General features: G+C 36.4%; 1 protein-coding gene across 2 annotated transcripts in view; it reads left to right on the top strand.

Annotated features, from left to right (window-relative positions):
- The window catches only part of mllt3 (MLLT3 super elongation complex subunit), a 43180-nt gene extending 23928 nt beyond the window's left edge, over positions 1 to 19252 (top strand). For both annotated transcript variants that reach the window (XM_043244623.1, XM_043244622.1), the window contains exons 4-13: positions 128 to 271; positions 1325 to 1363; positions 1914 to 2042; positions 4353 to 4931; positions 13767 to 13839; positions 14064 to 14202; positions 14334 to 14433; positions 15219 to 15287; positions 15645 to 15716; positions 17934 to 19252. In XM_043244623.1, coding sequence (XP_043100558.1) covers positions 128 to 271; positions 1325 to 1363; positions 1914 to 2042; positions 4353 to 4931; positions 13767 to 13839; positions 14064 to 14202; positions 14334 to 14433; positions 15219 to 15287; positions 15645 to 15716; positions 17934 to 18065 — 1476 coding nt within the window. In that variant the 3' untranslated portion in view covers positions 18066 to 19252. The remainder of the gene's footprint in view (positions 1 to 127; positions 272 to 1324; positions 1364 to 1913; positions 2043 to 4352; positions 4932 to 13766; positions 13840 to 14063; positions 14203 to 14333; positions 14434 to 15218; positions 15288 to 15644; positions 15717 to 17933) is intronic.
- The last annotated feature ends 6288 nt before the right edge of the window (positions 19253 to 25540 follow it).

Genomic DNA, 25540 nt, shown 5'->3' with positions numbered 1-25540 from the left:
GTGTGTGTGTGTATATATATATATATATATATATATATATATATATATATATATATATATATATAAACTATGATCCAGACAATTATGTACGTTGTGTAAATGTAATATCCTTGTCACTTTTCACCAGGAAGAACCAAAAAAAGTGCGCTTTGACTACGATTTGTTCCTGCACTTGGAGGGTCACCCACCTGTCAATCATCTCCGCTGTGAAAAGCTCACGTTCAACAACCCTACTGAAGAGTTCCGCAGGAAGCTGCTCAAGGCTGGAGGGGTACGAGCGGGCTGGGGATGGGCGTGGCTTACCTCAGGGAACGAGATGGGCGGGTCAATCTTTTATTTTATTCTTGGAATGATCAGAGTCGTGTGACTTCAGTTTCAGAGCTAGTGTACATCTTTCTTGCAGGCGGTTGAGAAAATATTTGTTTCGTCATTAGCCTCATTAGTTGCAGTCTTTTAAACCTCAAAGGTGTTCATGCAGGGCTAGTCAAAAAACGTCCCCTCAGTTCACAGGTGAAAAATGCAAGGATGTCCCCTGCTGCTTGTCTCCACTACTCCTAGCAAACAGGCCTCTAGAGTTGAAAGTCATTGTCAGGCAATCTGTCCTAATGGAATTACCGTTCCCATCAACCAAGACAAGTAACTTTACAGGATTTGATCGGGCTAGTCTTAACTCGAAAATCTATCACTGGAGGAAACCTGAGTTGTCTTTGGACCCGTGCCAAAAGGAAACACACGTTTTTTATGAGTCAACTGACTTGTAGTCATTCGTTTGGTTGATCTTGGATGGTTTTGAAGTTCCACCAGCAGTCATGAACTGGGATGTCTTACCCTTAAGACATATTTCAAGAAATTATTATTCTTGTGAGGGTCCTCTCTGTAGTTTTAGCTCACCCTCTCTTGCCTCATTCCAGTAATTCGAATGTTTTACGGCTGGGGCTATGACACCGTCTCCTTCGGTGCTTGTCTGGCTTACAGATGAGGCATGGCAGGAATCGAAACAGTTTATTGGCAAGCAGGCAGTTGTACGGGAAGTTGTTTTAATTAACAGAGAAGCGTTCGCTAGAGCAATATCAATTTAGTGAGGTGGTGACTGAGGACGGTCCTTTCCAATTTACCTGATTGTTTTGGCTGATGAAAGACATTTTGTCATTACATCAGGCCAGGAGTGAGCAGTGGTTTTTTTTGCCAAATAGGTGTTCGAGTGTGTGTGTGTGTGTGTGTGTGTGTGTGTGTGAGAGAGAGAGAAAGTGTGTGTCTGTGGTGGTTTGTGTTGCTTCATAATCTGTATTTTTAGACTGTAATATCTGTACTTTGTAATTTACAGCAACGCGATCCTCACAAAAGATCTTCAGAGGACTCTAAAGTAAGGACAAACTCTAATGTTTGTATGTTTAACAGAACTTCAACAGTATTTTCTCTCTGTACTTTTTTCATAATATATGTAGTGAACAATTTACTTGCGTATGTGACTTAAATGACCAAAAATGCAGTTTTTTGTACTCTTTAAAATGCAATAACAGCAAAAACAACAGCTTTGTGTGGTGCACATTAAAACAAGTCATGTCAATAAAAAATACATCAATCAAAAATACAGTAAAATTGTAATATTGTGAAATATTTTTTTCAATTTAATATATTTTAACATGTAATTTTATTACTGTGAAGCTTAATTTTTTTGTTGAAATGAACAGCCTTTATTTAAAAATAAAAATATTGTAATGTAACATAACAATATATTAAAGTCTTTACTGTCACTTCTCTTCAGTTTAATGCGTCCTTTCTAAATTTAATTATTTTCAAAAATACACAAATTTTGGACAATAATTTATATAATGATTGATCATCACAGAACATGTATCACAGTATAGCATTTCATTTGTTCATCACTGTTTTCATTTGTCTATGTTTTATAGGTAATGGTAATGCAGGAGGGATCTACTTCTCTGTTCGGGCAGCATCTAAAGCTGCCCACATTACCCAGCAGCTCATTAACATTGACCTTCTCTGATGTGAAAAAGAGCAAATCTTTCCCAGGGTCAAAGGTGAGTGTGGATCTCCGAGTCTTGAGTCTGAACTTTGAGAAAACTTAGCATGACTTTGTTCGGCATTTGAAAAATTCCCAGTTCCTCCGAGGAGTCCTGCTTAATCCTGCATATTTGGCAAGTTGAAAGACGTTGGGGGCTATTTAACTCCAAGGATTTTAGAGATGTGAAACTTGGCTTAAGTTGAGCATTTCTTGGCTGCTGAGAAAGCACATGCTAGCATTCCGATGACGTAAACGAACTCACCAGGTGTCCCGTTCCAACAGCGCTCTGCATGTGCGAAAAGATTCAAATTTAGACCGTAAGAGCCATTTTTCCCAGACACATCCTGGCCAGAATTTCTATATTGACTAATATATCTAGGTTTTGGTTTACTTTGCATACAGGCCGATTGGTTCCTAGTGTTTTCAAAGCGCTCTCGAGGTACTTTGAATCAAAGCAATACAGAAATCCTGGCAGGAATGCGTCTGGGGAAAAATGGCACGTATGGTCACCCTACTGTTAATCAGCCTATAATGGCATTTTAATTTAAGAAAACAGTCATTTTTAAAAGAAACAAATTGATTAGTGCGAGATTTTGTGCGAGACCCCTCAGAAGCTGTAGCTTTTTATCCACGCAACTATTAAACCGCGTTAGTCGTAGTAAATCTTGCTTGACACACTGCCACGTTTCTTCGATTTAGATTTATTTTTAGCTTCCTGTGCCATATCACTTAGCCGCTAAGGAGCTTGTTTTGTACGCTAGCTCTTACAGTGAAGTTACGAGATTCCCCAGTGCACATGGAAACGGTTCCCAATCTAAACAGGCCCTTGCGTGTGATGGATTACTGACGGATCAAGGGTCGTTCGCAGCCAACCTCCCCTGCACTACCACACCGGTTGCTTTAGCTAAAACAAAAAAACGACAATCTGTGCTTTGTTGTCCTTCTCCCCTTCCTCCACTTAATTTAATGTTATGGTTGAAGATTTTGAAGGTTGATTGATTGCCAACCATAATAGTTCCTGGAAAAGTCTGTTGTGACATTGACAAATGCAAAACTGGACTTCTCTTGGAGGAATAGACGTAGTGTTTTAGCATTAACAAAACGTACTAGTTGCAATAAGCTCTAATAGCGCTGATCATTATGATGTACTGTAGCATGTTTATTATAACTGATTGTAAATGAAACAAGACTCTGTTAACTTAATTGTCTTAATGCATTTGTCATGATCACTGCTGTCTTGTAGACCATTTAAAAGGACTTTTCGTGCAGTTTTACAGCCGATTAAAACCGTTTCACCTTTGTTCTCGATGCGTTTAAACCGCTTCAAACAGGAAAAAAACGGCTTAGTCCATTTCTGTATCAGGTAGAACAATAAAAGATGGGTTTAAAGGTAGTCTGGGCAGGTTGTAACACCTCGTCTGTCTAGACTGCTTAACAACTTAACTGCATCAATGACTTATTGACAGGGGCTAGTTAGCTTGACCTGAAGATAGGATAACCCTGTCATTAAAGTCAACCAAAGACTTTTTGCTTCAGCTTCGTGATGCATCCCAGATAGCCCAGAGTTTGCCCTTCCCCCAGTAACATTATTTTTAGCATCTTTTCTGAAAAATTGTTTATGGAAATACTTCACATCTGGGTTAGGTTGTTTGCTTGAGCACACACATCATTTGCCAATTATAATGGTAGGAAAGTTGAAAATTTGAATATTTATAGCACTTATATGTGCATTGTTCTTCATTTCACTAACAAAATGTATAGCAGTGGGGGGTGACCACCATGTAAATATTATGGTATATGATTATGGCTGCGCTGTACACTAGCATTCAAAGGTTTGGGGTAGGTACGATTTTTTTTTTTTTTTTTTTTTTTTTTTTTTTATTGTCTTTGCATCTCTCAACAAGGCTGCATTTATTAATTGAACAATTTTACAGTTTTACTGTATTTTTAATATTGAATTTTATATTGAAATGTATTTTAAAATGTTCTTTATTTCTGTGATGCATCTAAAAATGTTCAACAGCCATTACTCCAGTCTTCAGTGTCACATGATCCCTCAGAAATCATTCTGATATGAAGCTCAAGAAACATTTGTTATGGGAGCAATTATGTGGAGAAATTATTTGAAATGGAAGTCTTGTATAAAATTATACATTTCTTTACTGTCGTTTTTGATTAAATGAATGTGCCCTTGCTGAATGGAAGGTTTTATTAAATTTCTCATTTAAAAAAAGAAAAGAAAACCTCTATTATCATGAGATCTTATATCATCACTATATTAGTATAGCCTTCACAGTAATTGGCTGTATCTTTCCTAATATTACAGGATGGGTCTAAAAGCAGCAATGCTCTTACAACCACAAACAACATCAGCAGCAGCTCCCTCAAGCTCCACAAACCATCTAAGGACCATAAGGACAAGCCTTCCAAAGACTCAAAGGAGTCCAAAAGTGCCTTCAGAGATTTCAGCAAGGACTCTGGAAAACTCTCTAAAGATTCTAAAAAACCCAAAGAGAATCAACCAATTCAGGAAGATCGGCCCATTCCCCAAATGGGATTCAAGGAGCCCAAGACCACGTCGAAAGAGCAGCGGTCATCGGAGGCTAGCTTCTCAAGCTTGGGACAGAGTAAACGGCGGCCTGTGTTGGACAGTGAAGGCCATGTCACCAAAAAACGGAAAAGCAGTTTTTCAGAGAGCTCGCAAAAGCAGCAAGCGTGTCCTACCTTGCTACAGCACCACCATTTGGATAAAAAGGTTTTGAAAGACAAGCCGCAAATCCGGCCTAGTAGGTTACTAAACACTGAACTTTCAGAGAAGAGAAAACCGCCAGCGTTACCGCCCTTCCAGGATGTGCTGGACCCCAATGACTCGGACATGGACGACAACACGTTCACGAGATCAGATGTAAGTGAATTTCTAATCATTAGACTTGAACAGTTGACTAGTTTTCCCTTAAACTGGTTATTGTAATACTTGTAAGCATATGGTGAGCTTTATCATAACCTTTATGGAAATACAGTTACTGATAAGTTTTAGTTTGTTTAAGGTAATATAGGAATTCATAAAATATTGGTGCCATACTGGTTATCATTTGATGTAAAAAAAAAAATATATATATATATATATATATATTGGATGATCTATTTTGGATGTGAAAATTTATTTGATTATTTTTATATATTCATTTTCTGTGTGTATACATAATAAATATGCACAGAACATGCACACTATCCAAACAAAAACTTTTTTATTTTGGATGTGATTAATCGCAATTTATAGTAGTAGTAGTGGTAGTAGTAGTAGTAGTAATAATAATAATGATAATACATGAAAAGCTATTAATCACATCCAAAATATATATTATAGAAATATAATATATTCATTCATTCATTCATTTAAACTTGTAGCATTTTAGCTTTTAATGTTTTATTTTTTAAATGGTTATGGAGCATTTAATATAGAAAAATAATTATAGAAAATAATTATCAGCCGTTTGGTGCACCTCTAGTTCAGTGCATAGTCATTATGTAGGTTTGCAAAAAACTATTATGCAGCCAGTCTTTTGGGAAAGTACAATGACTTTCAGTAGTTTTTGATGTGAGCTTTTGTGTTTGAATGATGTGGTTGACTATTAGCGGAGACTTTCTAGGATGTGGGGTTCTCTTTAAACATCAAACAGAGAGGTTGAGACAGGTTCTTAGAGGGCCATGATAATAGCGTTCTGGTGCGAGAGGGGATCTAATAAACTTGGTGGGTGTCCAGGAGCTAAGGCCCCATTTGTCTGGGTTGGGTGCAGGAAATCAGTGCCGCCCATTGCTAGACCTCTCGGCTTTTCAGGACAGGAAGTCTGGTAGCTGGTCAAAGGCTCCTTATTTAGGTTTGTTTGGGTTTTGTTCAAAAACAAGGGCACTGATGTTGTACCAATTTCCTTTCATAGTGTTGATTTGTGTGTGCGTTTGAATCTCTGCAGGTACGAGGCCAGCCAATCGCAAGGCAGCTTGCAAGATCGTGCTGCTCAACTGGCAATTCCTTAGCCAGTGAATTGAGTCTTGATATCATTTGAAGATAATAATAGTTATAGTAGTTCGTATGGGTCTCTAGAATGTTTTAAGCTTCGCCTGTGTCACCAGTGGCAAGGTTCATTTACCTTCAGCAAGAGAGCAGCTCATAAAACGGGGGCTGTTTTATTGGCTCGAAGGCAAGTGCTGAGACGAGATTTATGGTTTTATGACACCCGAGGAGAATGGGAAAGGACACCATGAATAGCTAAGAGTTTTCCTTTAAACTCGCTCCTTAAAAAAAAAAAAGGGAAGGAAAGAAACTTCAGTGTTTATGACAACTGACGAATTCCAGGTGCTGCTTTCTTTGGGTCACCAGGTCTGTAAGGCCCTGATGGCCCTGCTCTGATCAACATTACTTCTTACATTCTCACAGTCTATTTCTGCCTTTTAGAAGGGCAGTAAAAGAGTGGTTTGCAAGAGGTAACTGTAATTGCCTTTGCTGTTTTCTAGATGCTTTTCTAGGCCTGAACTTTAGCAAGCATTAGTAAATAATGATCTAGGTTTATTTTAAGAAACAGAATGGATAGAAATAAATGCTAAATGGACAGTTTGACATGAAATGTACCTCGTTGTTGCTGTCTGCAGCATCTCCTGTTAATCTTACCTTAAAAATAACTGATTTCTCTATATTAAAAATTACCATGGGACTTACTATGGTTGAATAGTAAACCATAGTAAAAAATGTTGGAGTGGGCAGAAGGGAACTTTCTTTACTTATATGGTATATGTGCTTTATTTGTAACCATGGTTATGATCTTACAGTAGTTATGGTAGCGCTTGGGGTTTTTCTAGCTTTTTAGACCATAACTAGCAGGTGTAAGTGGATAGACTGATTAAATGCAAAGGTAGATAAAAATATATTTAATGTTTTGCTGTTATCATAACTGAGTACTGAGTTGGTTATTTGTGTATCTGTAGATATCTATATATATCTAACTATTAACATTTTTTAAAATACATCTAAAATTAAAGCAAATATATATAAATATAAAAATATGAGATGTAAAAGAGATGTTAGTTTTGCAGCTAACTAAAATTTTAAAAGATTAAAAAAATTATATATATATATATATATATATATATATATATATATATATATATATATATATATATATATATATAGATATATATATATATAGATATAGATATGCCTCAGTCTCAGTCACTGGCCAAATCCAAAGGGTTTGTTGCCATGTATCTCACTCAGAGTAAAGACTACTGGTGGGTGGATGTAACCCAATACTAAAATCTGTTTATATGACGTCCTCCGTAAGTGAAGAGCTTCACGAGCTTGAAGGGAATGAGACAATAGTCCTAAAGCAGAGCAGTTGCCAGTTTCAGAGCCGCTGCTAGATTTATGGCACCACAGCAGAGGCGATGGTTGTAAAGCCACAGACCAGCTGTGTGGTGCTGCTAGTGACCACCTGCTCTGCCTCTCCAAACTCCTGAAGCTCATGTGAAGAAGGCCTTTCATTTTGAGCGTTTATTGCAGCGCTTTATCGTAAATACAAACTTTTGAAGACTCATTATGAGCATATTGACGTTTAATACCATAACAAACTGTGATGTGTGTGTGTGTGTGCTTATATATATATATATATATATATATATATATATATATATATATATATATATGGATATATATAAATTAATCTAAAAAGACATCAAAAAGTAGTCTGATGTAATAGTTTACATTACTAACTACAATGTTTGTCATGTCATTTAGAATCGGTAACAGATTAAAATCTGCAAGTGATCCAGCACGTCTGTTCATATCACTCCATTTAAGCACCTCATTTAGTGTTTAACAGACGTTTCCTTGTTTTAATAATTCAAGTATGTGTGTGTTCGGAGCTCTACTGGTTTAGTGCATTGTTTTAATTTGGTGGTCTGCATGTCACTGCTAACCATGTCCATGTTAATGGAAGTTGTTTTTTCATTAGCTCTTTAAAAAAAAAAAAAAAAAAGTAATGTAGCATTTTACTGCATGGCCACAGCTCTGCCATTACTCAAGCTTGGGTGACAGCAAGGCTCTCTCTTTCTCTCTCAGAACTCTCAGGAGTTTGAGCCCAAACACTCCAGATGATCTTCAAGCTTAAAGACCTGCTAGCCTTCCCTCATGAGTGATGACATCAGTTTTATTGTGTAAGGGGTGCAGGGCTTCTCCGATGAGCTTTTACAAGCGTCTAGTTTGGGAAGAGGGGTGCGGACTGTGAGAGAAAGGCGGCTTGATTTACAGCGCAGAGCCCTGACCATGCGTTTGATGTCAGCTACGCTCCCAGACGGACAAACAGGCAGTAAAATGCAGACTGAAGAAGAAAAAAAAGAGAGGGAGAGAAAAAAAACAGTGAGAACGAAGGGAAAGCAACTTCAAAGAAACAACTTTGCTCTTCCACAGGCTCGGCGAGGGGTTGAAGTTAAGTGTCTTTACCACCCTGCTTGCAGGACTTCTGGCAGCCCCTATTGTCGGCTCGCTTCACTGGAGATTTTTAGCACCTGCCCCCTGCCAGCAGCTCTCACTAGCACCACTGTCACCCCCAGTCGAGTGAGTGAGCCGTAACAGTTTTATAGCGTGCCGTTATATTCTGCCTTCGATTCGTTGCAGTATTTTTGTAGGTTTAAGGCACCGTGAGGATGCCCGTGGTGAATGGATTTTGGCGGGTACTGTGTGAGGAGATGGTGGATGTGAGTTTGAACACGTCTTTTGGAAATTACTGTAGTTATTGCACAGCAACTGTCATTTTGAAATAAGGGCATAGCAAGTCGATAAGACAAAAACAACCTAGAGAAACGTAGAAAAACAGATTTCTACATTTACCAAAGATGGGTGAGTGTTGCTTGTTCAAGCCCACTGCCATGATGCTAACATGTTGTAGATGGTTGCTAGATGCTTGTTATGTATGGGTTTTTTTTTTAAAGTTATCTCTAATAACCAAATTCCTAAATATGCAACCCTGGGGGAGTGCTACAGAAAGATCCTAACTTTACAATCTTATCTTATCCGTTTGGTTACCTTGGTAATTTCGGTTAGGACAGCATTTAGGACAAAAGCTTGTGCATTTTCTAAGTCCGTTATCTTGGCTACAGATGGGAAAGCGGTATTACAGAAACCTCCTAACTTGACCAAAAATCTTTAAAACTGTCTTACCTTTAGGACAACCTCACAGATTTTCTAACTTCAGAATCATCTGAAAGCCAACATAAAAAAAACACTTACAATTGCACTGTCCAACAAAGGTAATATATTTTATTATTAATTGGAAATTAAGATGTTTAACTGAAGGAAGACTCTTGGAGGACTCTGAAGATGTGTTATAAGTGTTTTATCATTAATAGACACTACCACACAATTTATTACAAATAGCACAGCAACATCATTACAGAGACCCTCAAAAGCTTCAGGGAACGTTATAGTGAACCAAGCATGATAACTATGAAGATAACAATAATGATAAAGATATAGTTCTAAAAATCGTTCTCAATATTAAATGACACCGCTACGATAAAGGCACAGAGAAACTGTATTGACCACAATATCGTCCACTGGTGTGGAGGGTATAGTTATCTTACTTATTATCCTCGGTGTGAATGGACGTTAATGCATAAAGGCGATTTTCAAAATGAAGTATCCTCTATTATTTTGTTTACTTCATCAGCAGTGCAGTGTCGGTTGCTTGGTAACAGACTGAGAGTGGATTGTCAACTTAACTAGAATTAAGATGCGATTTTTTTTTTTTTTTTTTTTTTGTAAAATAAGATAAGAATCCCAAGTTAAGATTTGCTTCTGTAATACAAAATCCTAACTTAACATATATCTTAAGTTAACCTAAGATAAGAAACTTTCTGTAATATGCCCCCAGGACCACAAAACCAGTCATAAGTGTCCATTCTTTGAAATTGAGATTTAGACATTGTTTGAAATCTGACTAAACAAGCGTTACATTGATGTATGGTTTGTAAGGGTTGAACAATATACAGAAACAACTAGTTGTAAAATCTGGAATCTGAGGAAGCAAAAAAAATTTTATACTTACAAAATCACCTTTAAATTGTGTATATATATATATACGGAACATGATCTTAATATCTTGATTTTTGGCATAAAAAAAAATCTATAATTATGGCACATATAATGTTTTTTTTGGCAGTTGCTACAAATGTACCCCATGGCTCTCCTATTCTTAAAATTTCCAAAGTGCTTACAAAAGTAATAGGAAGGCCCAAAAGTTAAGGCAATTGAAAAAGAAGTCATTTGTGCATTTATTTGATCTAAAACAAAGTAAAAAGTAATTATGACTTTTAAAAGTAAAAGTAATTCTGTTAATACATGGCTTTTCAGCATCATTAATGCTGTTTTCAGTGTCACACAATTTTATTTGCCAAGAAATATTTATTTTATGGTTATTTGCCAAGAAATATTGTCAATGTTGAAAATAGGTTTGTTGCCCAATGAAGGTTTCCCTTTTGTGGAACCAATATAAGAATTCACCCCCTTTTAAGGTCTCTGATGAAGTCAGTGCACCATGGTGTCACTAGCATAGTGAAAATTTCAAAAAAGAGGACAGAGTGATCCAATTTGCATCCTTCTGGCCTGTTTCGACTGAATAGACAACGTTAGCCAATGTTTCCCAAGAGTATTCTAAAACCTTTTTTAGCCATTAGCCATAATCACTGTACTAGCCCTGTTATAAATCCCACACTCGCTTCGCTGCGGAGCTGAATGGCTTCAGCGTGTACATTTTGTTCAAGAGACCCCGATTCAGTTTCACCAAGTGCTCATCAGAGAAGAATGTAAACAAATTAATTCAGATTAACTTTAATAGCTTCTTTAGATTTCCTCTTGGGCCGCTCTCCAAGAGGAATTAGGTTAATAGTTTCGCATTGAACTTTCTTGCTGGTTTTTTCCCCCCCCGAGCGCTCCGAATGTTCCTCCGCCTCGTGCAATTTCTGAAAGCTTGTAAAATGCGTTTCCAGCTAGAGTACAAATTAAAACTTAACGCGAGTACAGCGAAGAAAAACAGAACAGACTTTAATGTAACTTTAAACCTCAAAACTTGAGCCAAGTGGAGAGTCAGGAAGGCAATTGTAACAGAGCGCCTTTCTTACTCTTTTATCCTCGGCCCCATTTGCCACAATAAGCCTGATTTGTATTATACCTCCATTTGGTCGGGAAGTCTTTGTGGATTGCAGTTAATCAGTCCAATTCGCTCCACTTACAGCTCACATCTCTGTTGTACTGAATGTAGTTTTAAAAGAACATCATTACGTTCATTTCGCTTTGTTAGTAAAGGCCGTTTTCATAAGAGCCTCACTTTGAAAGGGTCTTCTTAGAAAAGACCACATTAACCTTCTCTTTTGTTGATGCTATATGAATAATCTCTTTTTTTTGTTGTTTTTAAATGCTTGGAAAGCAGCATGCGTGCGCATTTAGAAGCTGTTGTATTTCTTTTTATAGTGGCAGGTGGACGAATTTAATTGCAGACATTTGCAACTATGGTGCAATATAACATTGAGATGCAGAAGAGAAGCACTCTCGGAGAAGGTTAACGTGAACATGAAATCAAAATTATGTTTATTTTCTTATTGAATGTTCCTAGCCTTATTGCGCTTGAAACATCATTTACTCCAAACGAATTTAACAATTTCATACTTATCAGTTTCTGCTTCGCTGTCAAATCCTTAGGTTTCGGTATTCGCTGCCAAACACCCACTTTTCACAATTCCTGATGCATCACTTAAATTACTACCGTTATATATCCTGTATGGCTTTTAAAATAATCTTACCGAGCTAAAATAAGTTTGCGTTCAAACTAAAATATATCACTATAAAATAATTACTTGAGTGCATCATTTATTTTATTAAATATAGTTTAACGCAGCATTACTTTTGTGATTACAGCAGGATTTCTGCAGGTCTTAAAAGTCTATATTTGCCCTTCCATAAATTAAAAGTCTTACCTTCATAGTCATGGCATTAAATATGGTAATAAAATCTTGTTTTTCCTTTTTAAGTAGTTTTTTTCAAAGCTCATTAGCAGATATTTGTTCTCGTTTTAATGCTAAATTTTATTTATTTATTTTTTTTTATTGTACAAAACTAAATTTGCCATTTAGCATTAATCTTTATATTTGTATTCTTAGACGGTGGAAAACAAGAAAACGTGCTTTGCACTTTATTCCTTTAATTTTTTATTAATATCTAGTTTATTAAACGTGTCTTTAACAATAATGACTGTACAGCAAAAAAGCACAGGATGTGGTTGGTTACATTTTTAATGGTATCTTTAGTAAACATGGCGCATGCGTCTCTAAAAGCAAACGGGGTCCCTTTAAAAACACGTCCTCTCTTTTTACCTCCATGTATCCAATCAGTCACAGTTCCATTGTTCTGAGAGGCTTGGGTCTGTGGTGAGATATTGCCCCATGAGTTCAAAGGTGCCTCATAAATTTTGAGATCCTCAACAATTAATCTACAGATGCAACAGTTTAAAGAGGGCTCCACTAAATCTACTTTAACCTCAGCCTGATGGACTTTACTCAATGAATAACTGCCTCATTCCCTTCACTTTTCATGCAAGGCAAAGACAAGTGCTCACATTTTTAGTAATCGGTTCTGGTGTTCTTTCAAAATATTTGGACTATTCAGCAACATTTTTAGATTCATTTAGTACATATGGCATATTTATATAGCTTTTTTGCAATCGAAGTGAAGAGTCTCGTGCGAGTAGGAAGCTTTAGTGCGAACATTGCCCTAAAGGGATCTGTGTGATCATAAATCAGCCTTCATTAAGGTCAGGAGTATGAGGAACCCACTGATTTACAGTGAGGAAGTGACACTAATACCCATCAAAGCCTCTAGTGTGGAGCAGAAGATCATGAAAATGGCCACACAGTTTACTGCATTTGGTTCTCTTTCGAAATCTGTTTTTTAAACCTCATTCAGAATCTGAGTAACTTAAAGTAGCAATAAAACCAATCGATGACTGACGGCTGCTCAGCTTTGTTAAAAAAAGCTGTAGTTTATTCAGTAACAAGCTGTCTTCCATGAGATGTGTAGTATCAAAAAGAATTAATTCTAATGAACCAGATCAGTTGGATGATTGTATAAATGAATAAAATTATATATAATTTTATGTATTTATTATTTTTACAAATTTAGTTTTATTATAATATCTCATATTGCATATAATTATTATTTAATTAAATTTATTATTATTATTATTATTATTGTTGTTTAAATAATAAAACAATAATAATAATAATATAATTTAATTTAAAATAATTTGTCATTATTATTCCTATTATTGTCTTGCTTAATGGTAAAATGTTTTTGATATATTTTATACATGTAATATATTTGACATACATAAATGTTAAAAAAATACAATTTATATATTTATTTTTCTTATAAATATTGCCCCTTGAGGTAGCTTCACCGTGAACTTGTAATTATATGACTGCAAAACCAATTTCGTTTCACGAGGAAAAGCAATACTGTGCAAGGCTTAGCAAATGTGTTTTTGATTTCTGTGTATTGGGAGATATCAGAAAGTAGAAAGTGCAGATTTCCCAAATAACCTCATGGTCATGGTGCTTGAGCACATGAAAACCGGACCGCTTTGATATTGGTGGTATTTTTCTTTTTTTATTGAGTTGGTACTTTGCCTTCTTTTTCTAGTCGGATCAGCCCAGTCCGGCCAGCTCCAGTTCAAGTTCGAGCTCTGGTTTTGGGCGCGCGCACAAGCGGCAAGGTAAGCTTTCTAATATTTTGCCGCATCCTGCTGCTTTTAGCTGGCTTGCTGAATGCCTGGCCTTATTATGGGTCAGTGTGTCAAGCCACTTCTCTTACCCACTTTACCAAGATACTACTCTATTTTACTAGCATTAGAGAAATCTAACTCCAGATGTGTTTGTGCAATGCATCCTTTGATTATCAAAAATGTTACTTATTTTATCTGTCCTTATTCACCTGTAGTGTTAGGTCCTTTGCGGTCGGTGATCCCAGATTTGCACTCGGATGAAAACGAAGACGATTCTGAAGAGGAGGATGATAATGACATGGACTCGGACATGGAGCGACCGCTACACACGAAAATGACACATCGCCACCGCAGGTGAATATCTGCGAAAAATTGCGGCGTGCAGAAAAAAATGTATTTTATTTATCCATGCCACTCTGTGTAGCTGACGTGAGGATTCTCAGAAGGGGATAATGAATGGTGAATGTCTGTCACGTATTTTGCAGGGTGAGTTTAAGTGACGGCAGTGACAGTGAAAATAGCTCTGCCTCTTCACCGCTGCCCCATAATGACCCCCAACCTCTGCTGAAAACCGCCAATAACCAGGTGAGCTGGAATCACCTTCTCTGTCAGCCCAGTCCTGAAGCTGTGATTTCACTCTAACTTATCAGCTCTCGTGCTTATCAAGAGAATACAGTGAAAATTATATGTGGAGGAAAAAGAAATTGAACTGTCAATAGGCTATAGAGCTGTGAATGCCTGCTGTATGTTTATAGGGAGATTTTAAAGCAAGAAAATTCTTTAATGTCTGGTATGAGATTCCAAATAAAACACCCATATATATATATATATATATATATATATATATATATATATATATATATATATATATATATATATATATATATATATAATGGGTGTGTACACTGATAAAAATTTGTAATCTTTTATTAAAGATATTGATACTTTAATGTGTACTTCATAAACAAAGTGAAAAGTGTCTAATTTAAATAAATGCTGTTCTTTTAAACGTTCAGTTTTTCAAAGAATACTGACAAAAATAATCAATATTGAACACATAAGTTAAAATATAAGACAATATATTTTCTTATAGGAGCAAATCATATTAGAAAAATTCCTGAAGGATCATGCGACACTAAAGACGATGAAGCAGTGATGATGATAAATTCAGCTTCATTGTCAAAATAATTACTTATATTTTCAAAATAAATGAAAATTAATTTTAAATGGTCAGACTATTTGACATTATCACTTATTAATTTATTTACTTTATGTTTGGTTAAATGCAGCCTTGGTTTCCAAAAACAAAAACAAAACAAAAAACAACCCCAAACGTTGGAATGCTTACTAAAATATGATCTATTTTGCAGATACTCGAAGTGAAGAGTCCTATAAAACAAGCAAAGATGGACAAAAATAAAAACATTGACTGTGACAAGGTAAGCAGTCATTTTGTTAATACGTATGTGCTTAATTAATAATGTACAGTTTATGTCATATGGCATATTTTTAAACATCATGTACATTCAGTTTTGTTTGTATGATTTCCCTGGGAATCAAACCCCTGGCATTGCTAGCGCTTGGCTTGTCATTGTAATATTAATACATTTACTTATTAATAGTATAACGCAGCAAGCACATTTTCATTTACTTTTGTGCAATAAACAATTTTGAGGTCCAAAAAGCAAAACGGTTGCGCAGGACGCCGCTGCATTTTAGACATGGCGTATTTAGTAACAGCGGCATTGATCAGTCTGAAACCTGTCTTCTTCTTTTTTATCGATCTCGTTCTCCAGGCATACTTGGATGAGCTGGTTGAGCTTCACAGAAGACTAATGGCACTAAGGGAAAGGCACATATTACAGCAGGTAATAAATGAGGAGCATGTACTGTCAGAAGTCAGCTTTCCTAAATCACTCACTCCCACACAGACAGTCGCTCGAAGAGACCTTTGCACCTGAGACGCAGTGCTGTATTCCTTCAGCGCGTAATGACCTTTATGAGGGAACATGAGAAGGGACACTTAAAAATTCCCTGTCGACGTCCAAAGAAGCCGAGATCACTGAGTGCTTTACCTAGAAGTTCAGAAACCTGTAAAGTTTCAAGTTGTTACCCACAGCATTAACACGTCAATGGATTTCAGACTGTAGTAAATCACACTGGTAACAGTAGGTTTTGTCTTCCTTAACGGGCTTGCCAAGTAAACTCTTTGCAGCTCATAATTCCTGTTCTCCGAGGCCTGCTTGCTCTGACACAACGGAGAGCGATGCTTCTCTTTTTCCAAGAGTTTGCCGTGCCCTTCTGCTGCGAAGCCTGTGCTGGTGTAAGTTTGGAAGACCTTCCAGATGAGGTCCGAACGGTGCAAACGTACATCTTAATCAAGCTAATCCTGTAGTTTTGAAATAATCATCCTCCTCTGCAATAAAATACGGCATTGATTAACCTCCATGATTAGCCCTAATGCAAACTGGAAAATTGGTTGATGTCATGGGCGAGATTTATTCCTTGTTATGCGGCCACAAGAAATTGTTCTGTAAGGAACGTCTATGGAATATTTCTAAAATATAAAGTGGTTTATAGGATACAATGATGTAGCCTATTAGAATGCAGCTAAAATTCAGGATATGAGGGCAAAAAAATGTACGTTTGTTTTTGTATATTCATCTGTGATACAGTTAAGCAGTAATTCCTTTTTCTTTTCACCAAGAAAACGGGTTCCCAACAAAGCCAGGTTTAAACTGTTGTTCATCTATAAGCAGCATGCTTTGGTATTTTATTAATGGAATAATAATTTTTTTGATTAAATCTGGTGAGCCGATGACTCAGTGATCTGTTCATTGTAGCTCATTCTCTTTATTTTAAATGAATCAGCCGTTTGTAGGAATCAGTTGAATGCATGACTAATTAAGACGGTGCCTTGTTGCCACCTGCTGATGGTTTTAGTTTCCTATTTGTGACCCTGGACCACAAAACCAATCATGAGTGCCTTTTGTTTTTTTATTGAGATTTATACATCACCTGAAAGCTGAATAAATAAGCTTTGCTTTGATGTGTGTGTTAATTAATTAATCCATAGTGAAAAAATAGCAAATACAGTACTAAATGTCTTCAAGCAGTGATGGTGATTCTGTTGTCCTCTCACTGCTTAAAAATAGAAAACGAAAGGAAATATAAGGTCCATCCAGTTAATATATATAGAGAGGAAGGAGACTTCCTCCTTTTATAAAGTAGGAGAATGATTATTAAGGGCAAATTTAAAGTTTATGAGAAGAAGTGGATGAATTTTACAATCACACTCTTTAACAAGCGCTGAGGTGCTTGCTACAGATGTGAAAAAAGCAGTAAAAAATATATATATGATGGACAAAAGTTTCAGAGGCAGTGTGTAAATGTGATTTAGTTTTTAACATGCAACAATTTTGCAGAAAGATTTCGCACTTAATTTGCCATTAATTTTATTAATCAGCACGTTATGTAATTCAGTAGGTTAAATATTTATTAAATATAATATGTATCATTAATATTAAATAACATGTATTATATCAGCAACTACGTTTACAATGGTTGGTTGTCTGCCTAAATTGTACACAAAAGCAGCACATTCACGGATGTTTGTCCAGGCTACAGGCGTTCGAGCAGCTGACTTCTATCTTCAGTGTCATAACAGGCCTCTGGGTTTCCCTTTGTTTCTGGCCCAGGTTCAGGAGAAATGGAAGAAATTCCTTCCATATGCGACTTTTGCTTTGTAGTGTGAAACGGATCAGGTTTGGGTCCCATTACGGCCCAGTTTAATCCATGTGGCCGCTCCGCACCCCCCTTCTCTTCAGAATTACCAGCTCAGTCCCTCTCCTGAAGCAGCGAGGGCTGGAACCAATAACAGAGCATCTTCCTCATTACAATCAGGCACAAATATCGCGGGTTTCACTGGCAGCGGTGCTTTGTATACAATGCAAAGTCCATTGAAAGTTAAACATACTGTGTTATTAAGAAATGCTACTTCTGAATGATTAATTTTGAATGCGGATACATTAAACTAGACCTTCCTCCGAAGATCGTTAAACAAATGTCCTCCTTTTTTCTTGCAGATTGTGAATCTCATTGAGGAAACGGGACACTTTCACATCACGAACACAACTTTTGACTTTGACCTCTGCTCTCTGGACAAAACCACAGTTCGGAAGCTGCAAAGCTACCTGGAGACTTCTGGATCGTCTTGAAGACTTGTGCAGCTGGCTGCAACGAGGAGGAAAATCATACCTCCCTTTTGCCCTCTTGTTTTTTTTTTGTTTTTTTTTCCTTCTATATTGAAACTTATAAGGCAATGGAAAGGATCCGCTTTCATTCCAGAGCTCCTCTCGTCTCTCAAAAGGCCTCAGACAGCGTCATTAAACGAAGTCGGGAGATTCACCTAAAAAGCCTTGATAATCCGACATTGCCAAAAAATGTTCTTGCTCCAAAACAAAAAAAAAAACAACAACATTTGTGTATATTGTATGAATGTTTGATAAGTTCTTTGTGACGAATGCATGTTTCAACACTGCCTTACCACATTGTCTATTTATTGAGTACGAGTTTCAAGTGTGTGTGTGTGTAAGTGCAAATGATATTAAACTTGTGCAAGCACTCGGGAACATCATCTCATTGGCAAAGAAACATCTCCTGACGTTCAGTTTTTAGCCATGTTTTTCGTGCTGTACATCGCTCGAAATGATCCGTTTCAGATCATGCCGGATGGAGGAAGACTTTTAGCCCTGTTAATTAACGAATTGCACATCATCTCTCCGCTTACAACGGTTTCAAAAATGTTGCCCTGTTTAAATAATTCATAAAATTATAATGGTTTTCGGTGTACCTTTTTGAAAGAATTCAGCATCCGGAGACCCCTTTCCCAAATGTTTCTGAAAGTTATTTCAGTAGGAAAGCGTATTGTTGAATCTTCTGATGTTATTTATTGTTTTTGGGGACCACAGTTCCCAAGGCTGTTTATTGGTTGTCCCCAAACCAGTGAGGAAAAAGCCAAGTCTTAACTGTAGTTTGGGAGTTCTTTGTTAAACTGAGGAAATCGAGATGTAATCGAAGTTTACTTTTCAGTTCCATTGTTTTTTTTTGTTTTTAATTAGATTATTTGATAGAGGCCAATTATGAGCAGATTGTGCAGTTGAGCTGTAGCTCTCGAGCTCTGCTTTGTGCAAAAGCAACATTGTTCACTTTTCATTACCTTATAATGTTGAATCGGATGAGCCAGCCAGAAATATAGATATTTTGGGAGACGCGGTGGTGGTGGTGGTGGGGTTGAGAAAGGTTCAGACTGAATAATTGGCACTGTGTGAAGTGTTTGAATTTATCAGAGAGAAAAACAACTTTTTTTTTTTTTTTTTTTTTTTTTTTTTTTTTTTATTGTTTTTGCTGAATGAAAATCATGCCTTGTACACTTTATTTTTGTTTATTTCCCAGATTCATTTTCTCAGCCCAAAGAGCTTTTAGTTTAGTTATCATTATATAATGTTTATATGTGTATATAAACTTTATATGTGATAAAAAGAAAAAAAAAAAGTGATTATCTTTCCTTTCTTGGAAGGCGCTGACCTGCTTCCAGTTGAAAGTTCTTGATCATGATATACGTTCGAAACGGAGTCGCTGTGGATGTGTAGTTACTGACCAGAGAACTTTTCATCACTGATATTAGAAATATATTTTGTTTTTGTTTAATTTATGGGGAATAGCTGGTGAATATAGAATAATTTGGGCCCCTTTTGCATAGAAATGAATAGCAATTTTTGTCAATAAAAGGAGTCATGAACTGAGAATATAGACACAATATATGACATAAGATGTTTTCTGTACCTTTCAATACTTAAAAAAAAAATGCTTATTGAAGCCAGTATGCTAAAACATCCCTTCCACAGAAAAACATTAAGGCCTGCTTCTACATCGCTGCCTGTTTAGCCCCTCCCACCAAATCGTACTAGGATTGTAAATAATAAAAAAAAATGGCCAAAACTGGGGTCTGTACCGTGATGGTGGTTGAACAAAGTCAGGGTTACAGTATTAGTTTTGATTTGACAAAACCAAAGCAGTCTGATCCAGGTTTGTGGGTACAATGAAGCTGATCATTAATTTTCTGTCAACTCAGGCTTGAGTTAATGGAGCTCGTGCACATGAACGCGTGACATCAGTAATAAGCAGCCAATCACGAGTCTTGAAACTGATTCACTTCTCGTGAGCGAGTCGGTGCCATTCGCTATCATAGATTAAAAGAATGGTGAAGAACCGAAACACATTTTCACAGCCAGATGAAACGATCTATCAACGAAAGAGGAAAACTAAAACATCTTACCATATTAGTGCAAGTAAGTAAATTGTAAAGTTACTTTATAAAGTTGATAATATAACACTATAGGTAAAACACTTCAAAATCGATTGATTCTAAAACGTATTTATATTGCATATTATCTATATGTTTATATTAATTCTCAGATCTCTAAACCAGAAGTTACTATGTAAGTTACTATGGTGATGAACGCTGCCAAAAGTCAAATCAATTTCATGGTACCTAAAACCCAAAGTTGGCACAAACTAAAGTGAAACTTGCCTGGCTAGCCAGCCACACCGGCTTCGTGGTACAGGCCCCTGGTTTAGACGGAAACAAACAATGCACTGAATGAAATGTGGATGAAGATGCAGACTGCGTCAGTAAGAACGTGGTCCTTTAATCACTTTGTTTTGCACATTTGTTTACAACAGGGTGAGCATAAGAGCCATTTTTCCCGGACGTGCTTGAAGTATCCGGGTTTGGGCTTCGTTTGCGTGCAGACCGGTGTATGACCTCGGTTCCGTATGTTTTCAAAACGCTCTCGAGGCGCTTTGAATCAAAGCGATACGGAAATCCGGGAAAAATGTCATGTATGACAAAGATTGAAAGACGAAAGACAAGATTGCACTGACTATATGGGATCAAACAGGAATGATATACAAGTGTGAGTAACTGTATTAGGCGATCACTATTACTTCTTCGGTTAAACAGGTTGTTTGGTATGAAGTTTTATGCATTTTTAACCTACATCACGGTCCATCTGTGAACGACGTAGACTGTCAAACATAAACAACTGCATTTACTTCTGAGCGGTCCGCAACACCTATTCAAACAGAGCAATCAAAAAAGCCTCAAATAGCCTATCACTTCTAAAATATTATGTTTTTTTTATGTCAAAATCCTAATATTATAAGTGGACCTCAGAGAACAGTAATAAAAGGAGGCAGTTTCATAACTCGTCATCATAAGTTTTTCTTCTTCTTCTGTTGATGTGTTTTCATTAAGTGACAGGGATTGAATCAGTAGATTATCTGCTGTTGCTGTATCTTCACCATGTTGTCATCCTTGGTGTTTTTTCAAGTCTTGGCAGTCTCATCAAAACCTTTTAAGAGCCCTTAGAGTGCATAAAAAAACAGCCGCATATGGGGAAAAGTTCATGAACATGGTTTATTAATGCATTAAACCGCCTGGGGTCAAATCCCTGATTCTTTCTCATTGCGATGACAGGAAGAGTGTTTGCATGCTTTTTATGTTTGTTAATGTGGGTGGTCGAGCAGTGAAATGAAAAGGTACTCCAAAACGGTGCTATTTCCTAAAGTATCGCAGCGTCGGTTGTAGCCTTTTAATACAAAAGGAGGCAATCTATCTTTATTATATTGGGATGTGGATTATAGATGTTTGAACAGCAGAAATTCAAGGACTCTGTTGATATAAGGTGGAGTCCTCAAAAGATGGTGAAATGAGCAGTACAGTATGAATAAGATACAGTAATAAAATCATACAAGTACTTTAGATTAGTACTTGGCTTTTTAAATATTTTATCTTGCATATTTATTTATATTTTAGCAATATCGTTTTGGATGCATCAGGGAAAAATATAAAAACTTTTAAAAAGTGCATAAGCACATAATCTTTAATTATACAAAACTAAAATGGCTTGTATAACTGCTGCAATTCTTATATATTCTTATACTCATTTCAATAGCTGGAAATTATACAGTTACGTAACTCGATAACAGATATTTGTTCATTAACGCACTTTATGAAAAATGCGACCTTTTATAATTGATCTTTTTAAAACTTTTCAATAACAGTTATAAATCTATGCCGACTAGATTACTTTTCCGTGATGACTAAATCAAACTTGCAGAATTCATTAGTTTACAATCCCCTCGTGCTTTGGCTGCACACCGTAAAGCCTCTAAAGCAGACATTTCTTGTTTATAGCCGTGAAAACTGGCAAATCTGTAATTTAAAGCTGTTATTTGAGGAGTTCGGGGCCTCAAGTGTCTGACTGATTCAGGAAGAAGCGGTTGGATGCTAATCGTGAATGCTTCAAATGACTGTACTAAACTCAGACTCTGCTCTACAAAGCCTCTGTTGTTCAGTGGTTCTGGGATGGGAAGTGTGAGCACATCTCTAACAGGCTTACGGTTAAGCCACTTCACTTAACACCATTCCGCAGCGTTCATGGGAGAGCAGCTGGCTCTGGATCCAGCATCCTGCGCTGAACGCCAGCCCTGCTACAGTTGTTCCAAAGGCTTACTGCTTTGAGATGTGAGCAGACGTCGAACCTTTAACTTGTTTTATTGATGATTAATGAATGAGGTATTTGGAGTCCTCTCCGTTTATGTGGTGGGTTTGTGAGCGGTGCCATCTCTAGAGGGGCTAATGTGGAAAGTATGCAGCTTTTATCAGATAAGCGTGATTCCCGCCGGTAATGGTGAATGTAAAAGGCATGAATTTTAGTGCAAGAGATTCTGATTTTAAAATTGTAATCTTTAACGCAAGAATTCAGAGATTTGTTCCTTATATTGATATTTTATTTAAAAATGCATTAGTAAAATAGATAGATAGATAGATAGATAGACAGATAAAAGTGCAATAGTAAAAACAATTAGATTTTGAATATTATTAGTAATGCACTCCATACATTCTTATTCTTCTTATTAGACAGATAGATAGATAGATAGATAGATAGATAGATAGATAGATAGATAGATAGATAGATAGATAGATAGATAGATAGATAGATAGATAGATAGACATAAAACATTGTAAATGATGGATAGATATGCAAAATTATAGATAGATAGATAGATAGATAGATAGATAGATAGATAGATAGATAGATAGATAGATAGATAGATAGATAGATATGAAAAATTAGATAAGAGATAGATGGATAATAAAACTTATAGACAGATAAATATGCATACTTATAGATAATAGATAAGAAAATGATAGATATATATATATATGAAAAATGCTAGATAGATAGATAGATAGATAGATAGATAGATAGATAGATAGATAGATAGATAGATAGATAGATAGATAGATAGATAGATAGATAGATTAGATGAAAAACAAATTTTTAAAACAAATTTACTGTCAAAGTTATGACAGTTCACAAATATAGTATCGAGCAAGAAATATTTTAAATGATGCATTCAGCAATAATTTTCGTGACCAGTACTTTGAGGGCTCAGAAATACCTGTAAAACCTGGTTCTGAATCTGCGGGAGAATTCAATCCAGTACCCTGATGTTGCATGACAAATTGGATTATTTGTTGGATCTACAAACGCAGAGTGAGAGAGCGGCCATGAGAACTACAGAAGAACTATAGATGTGAGAGAGAGAGAGAGAGAGAGAGAGATGGGGTGGGGGTTCTTTATAATCCATGTCATGCTGTCCCTCCCACCCAACACCTGTTCATTACTTCATAAGTCTGAGCCATGAGCCAATTAAAAGAACCACAGCAAGTGACATACCAGAGCTTTGATGGGTTTGGGCACAAAAAAGTATGAAAAAAAAAAAAAAATCCCAAGCGACATTTTGAGAGAGACAGCTTTTCTTTTGGCACCATCTGTTAACACAGCAAAGTTATTCACTCTTTTCGAACGCTTTATTAGGTCAAAATCATCTTCCTGTTGAATAAAATGACACATTAATAAGCGTCTCCCTAATTTCATTATGATTTACAAAGACGGCTGGTTCGTATCAATCTCAGAGAGTTTTATCTGATGTGAAAAAGTTTTTTAACTGCGGCTCTTTCAAGTCCACTTCCTCAAACGCTGGACGTAAACACTGCCCGCGTCACGTTCAAGGAGATAGTCTGGCACGGCGGGTAGTCTGTCTGTGTTTGAGACGCACCAGAAGGAAATCATTGTGTCCCCTTCTTCTTTTCCTGAAGCCTTCTAAATGACGAAGAACAAGAGGGAGGGGAAAAAAAACTGCACTACTTTCAGGATCCTGGATTAACTTAAGCCATTTCACAGTGTTGGGTGGGGGTTCACAGTCAGGACGAGCAGCGGGACATCCTGTTTGAGCTTCCAAATACCATTTCCTCCTATAAAAAAAAAAAAAAAAAAAAAAAAAAGGAGAGACCTTAGAAATCAGCTCCCGCGGAAGTCGTAGCAGTGCGTTTGTCATCTTCCCGGTTCAAGTCTGAAAGATGCAGCAGAACATTTGAAAGGAAGTTAAAATGCCATAAAATACGTTGTTACAAGGAAAGGAAGGTGAAAAGTCCTAAAATTCAGGATTTTCCAGCTTTAAAATTGCATTTCCATTTCAAAAGCCAAAGACTGATTTATGCGATTTATGTTCACATCTGAAATTCCCCGACTTGAGGTGAATTTGAATTACAGTAGCAATCACACTGCTGTAAAACAGCTGATGTGAAGACCAGAAATCGCTAGTAAATTTCACAATTAAACATTAAAATGAACATGAAGTCAATTTTACAGTTTAAAAAAATTATTGCAAAGACTTGGCGAGTAGCATTAAAATAAACATGGCATTCTGAAGTATATTTCATAGTTTAAATGTTGGAATGCGAATTGTAATGTAAATTATAAATAACAGAAATGACAAAAAATAATGTTATTATAAATAATGTTTTATTAAATGCAATTAATTATATTGACATAAAATAACTACATGCAATTATGAATCACGGAAGATCTGGGAACTTGACATTTAATTTCAGTTTATTCTTAATATATTATAGTCAACAAATTTTGATTAATAAGTTATCTATACGAGGTTTTAAAAGAAATATGTAATAAATAAATGTCCTACAATTTCTTCGTGTGTGTGTTCTTTGAGTAATAATAATATTTATTAGTAAATTTCTTATCTCACCGTTCCAATTCTGATGGAATATATCGCTTCAAATTCCAATTTGTGAATTCAAAGTGAAACAATTGTTAAATTCTGAACTCAAATTGTTAAACTAAGCATTAAAATGTGCTTGTTTATCTCTGCTTCGAAGAAACTCCCTGCGAAATTTGAACCGAAGCCACATTCAAGCCTCACAATTACACTGGAACAAAACCAGAGCAAATATTTGTCCATCTGTGTAATCTGTCGGCTCGCTCTGCACGGTCGTCGTGTTTGGGAGTAAGTGGTTTAGGCGGGAAATTAATCGAGAGAGAAAAGCAAAAAAAAAAAAAAAAAAAAAGGCCCCACCCCCAACTTCCTATTCTCTGAGTGATTTTGTCCGGCAAGCCTTTAATCCTCCATTGTGCGAGAATGTGCACACAGTGACAATAATTCAAAGGTCTCCTATCATATGTTTTAGCTTAGTCATACCTGGGCCTCTTTTTCAGACGTCTGTTTGCTTTGACCTCTCTGCCACCTCCTTGTGAAGAAT

The sequence above is a fragment of the Puntigrus tetrazona genome, chromosome 7 (assembly GCF_018831695.1).
Source record: "Puntigrus tetrazona isolate hp1 chromosome 7, ASM1883169v1, whole genome shotgun sequence".
Lineage (NCBI taxonomy): Eukaryota > Metazoa > Chordata > Actinopteri > Cypriniformes > Cyprinidae > Puntigrus > Puntigrus tetrazona.
The sequence above is the reverse complement of the archived record's forward strand: the minus strand, read 5'-3'. Positions and strand labels throughout refer to the sequence as shown.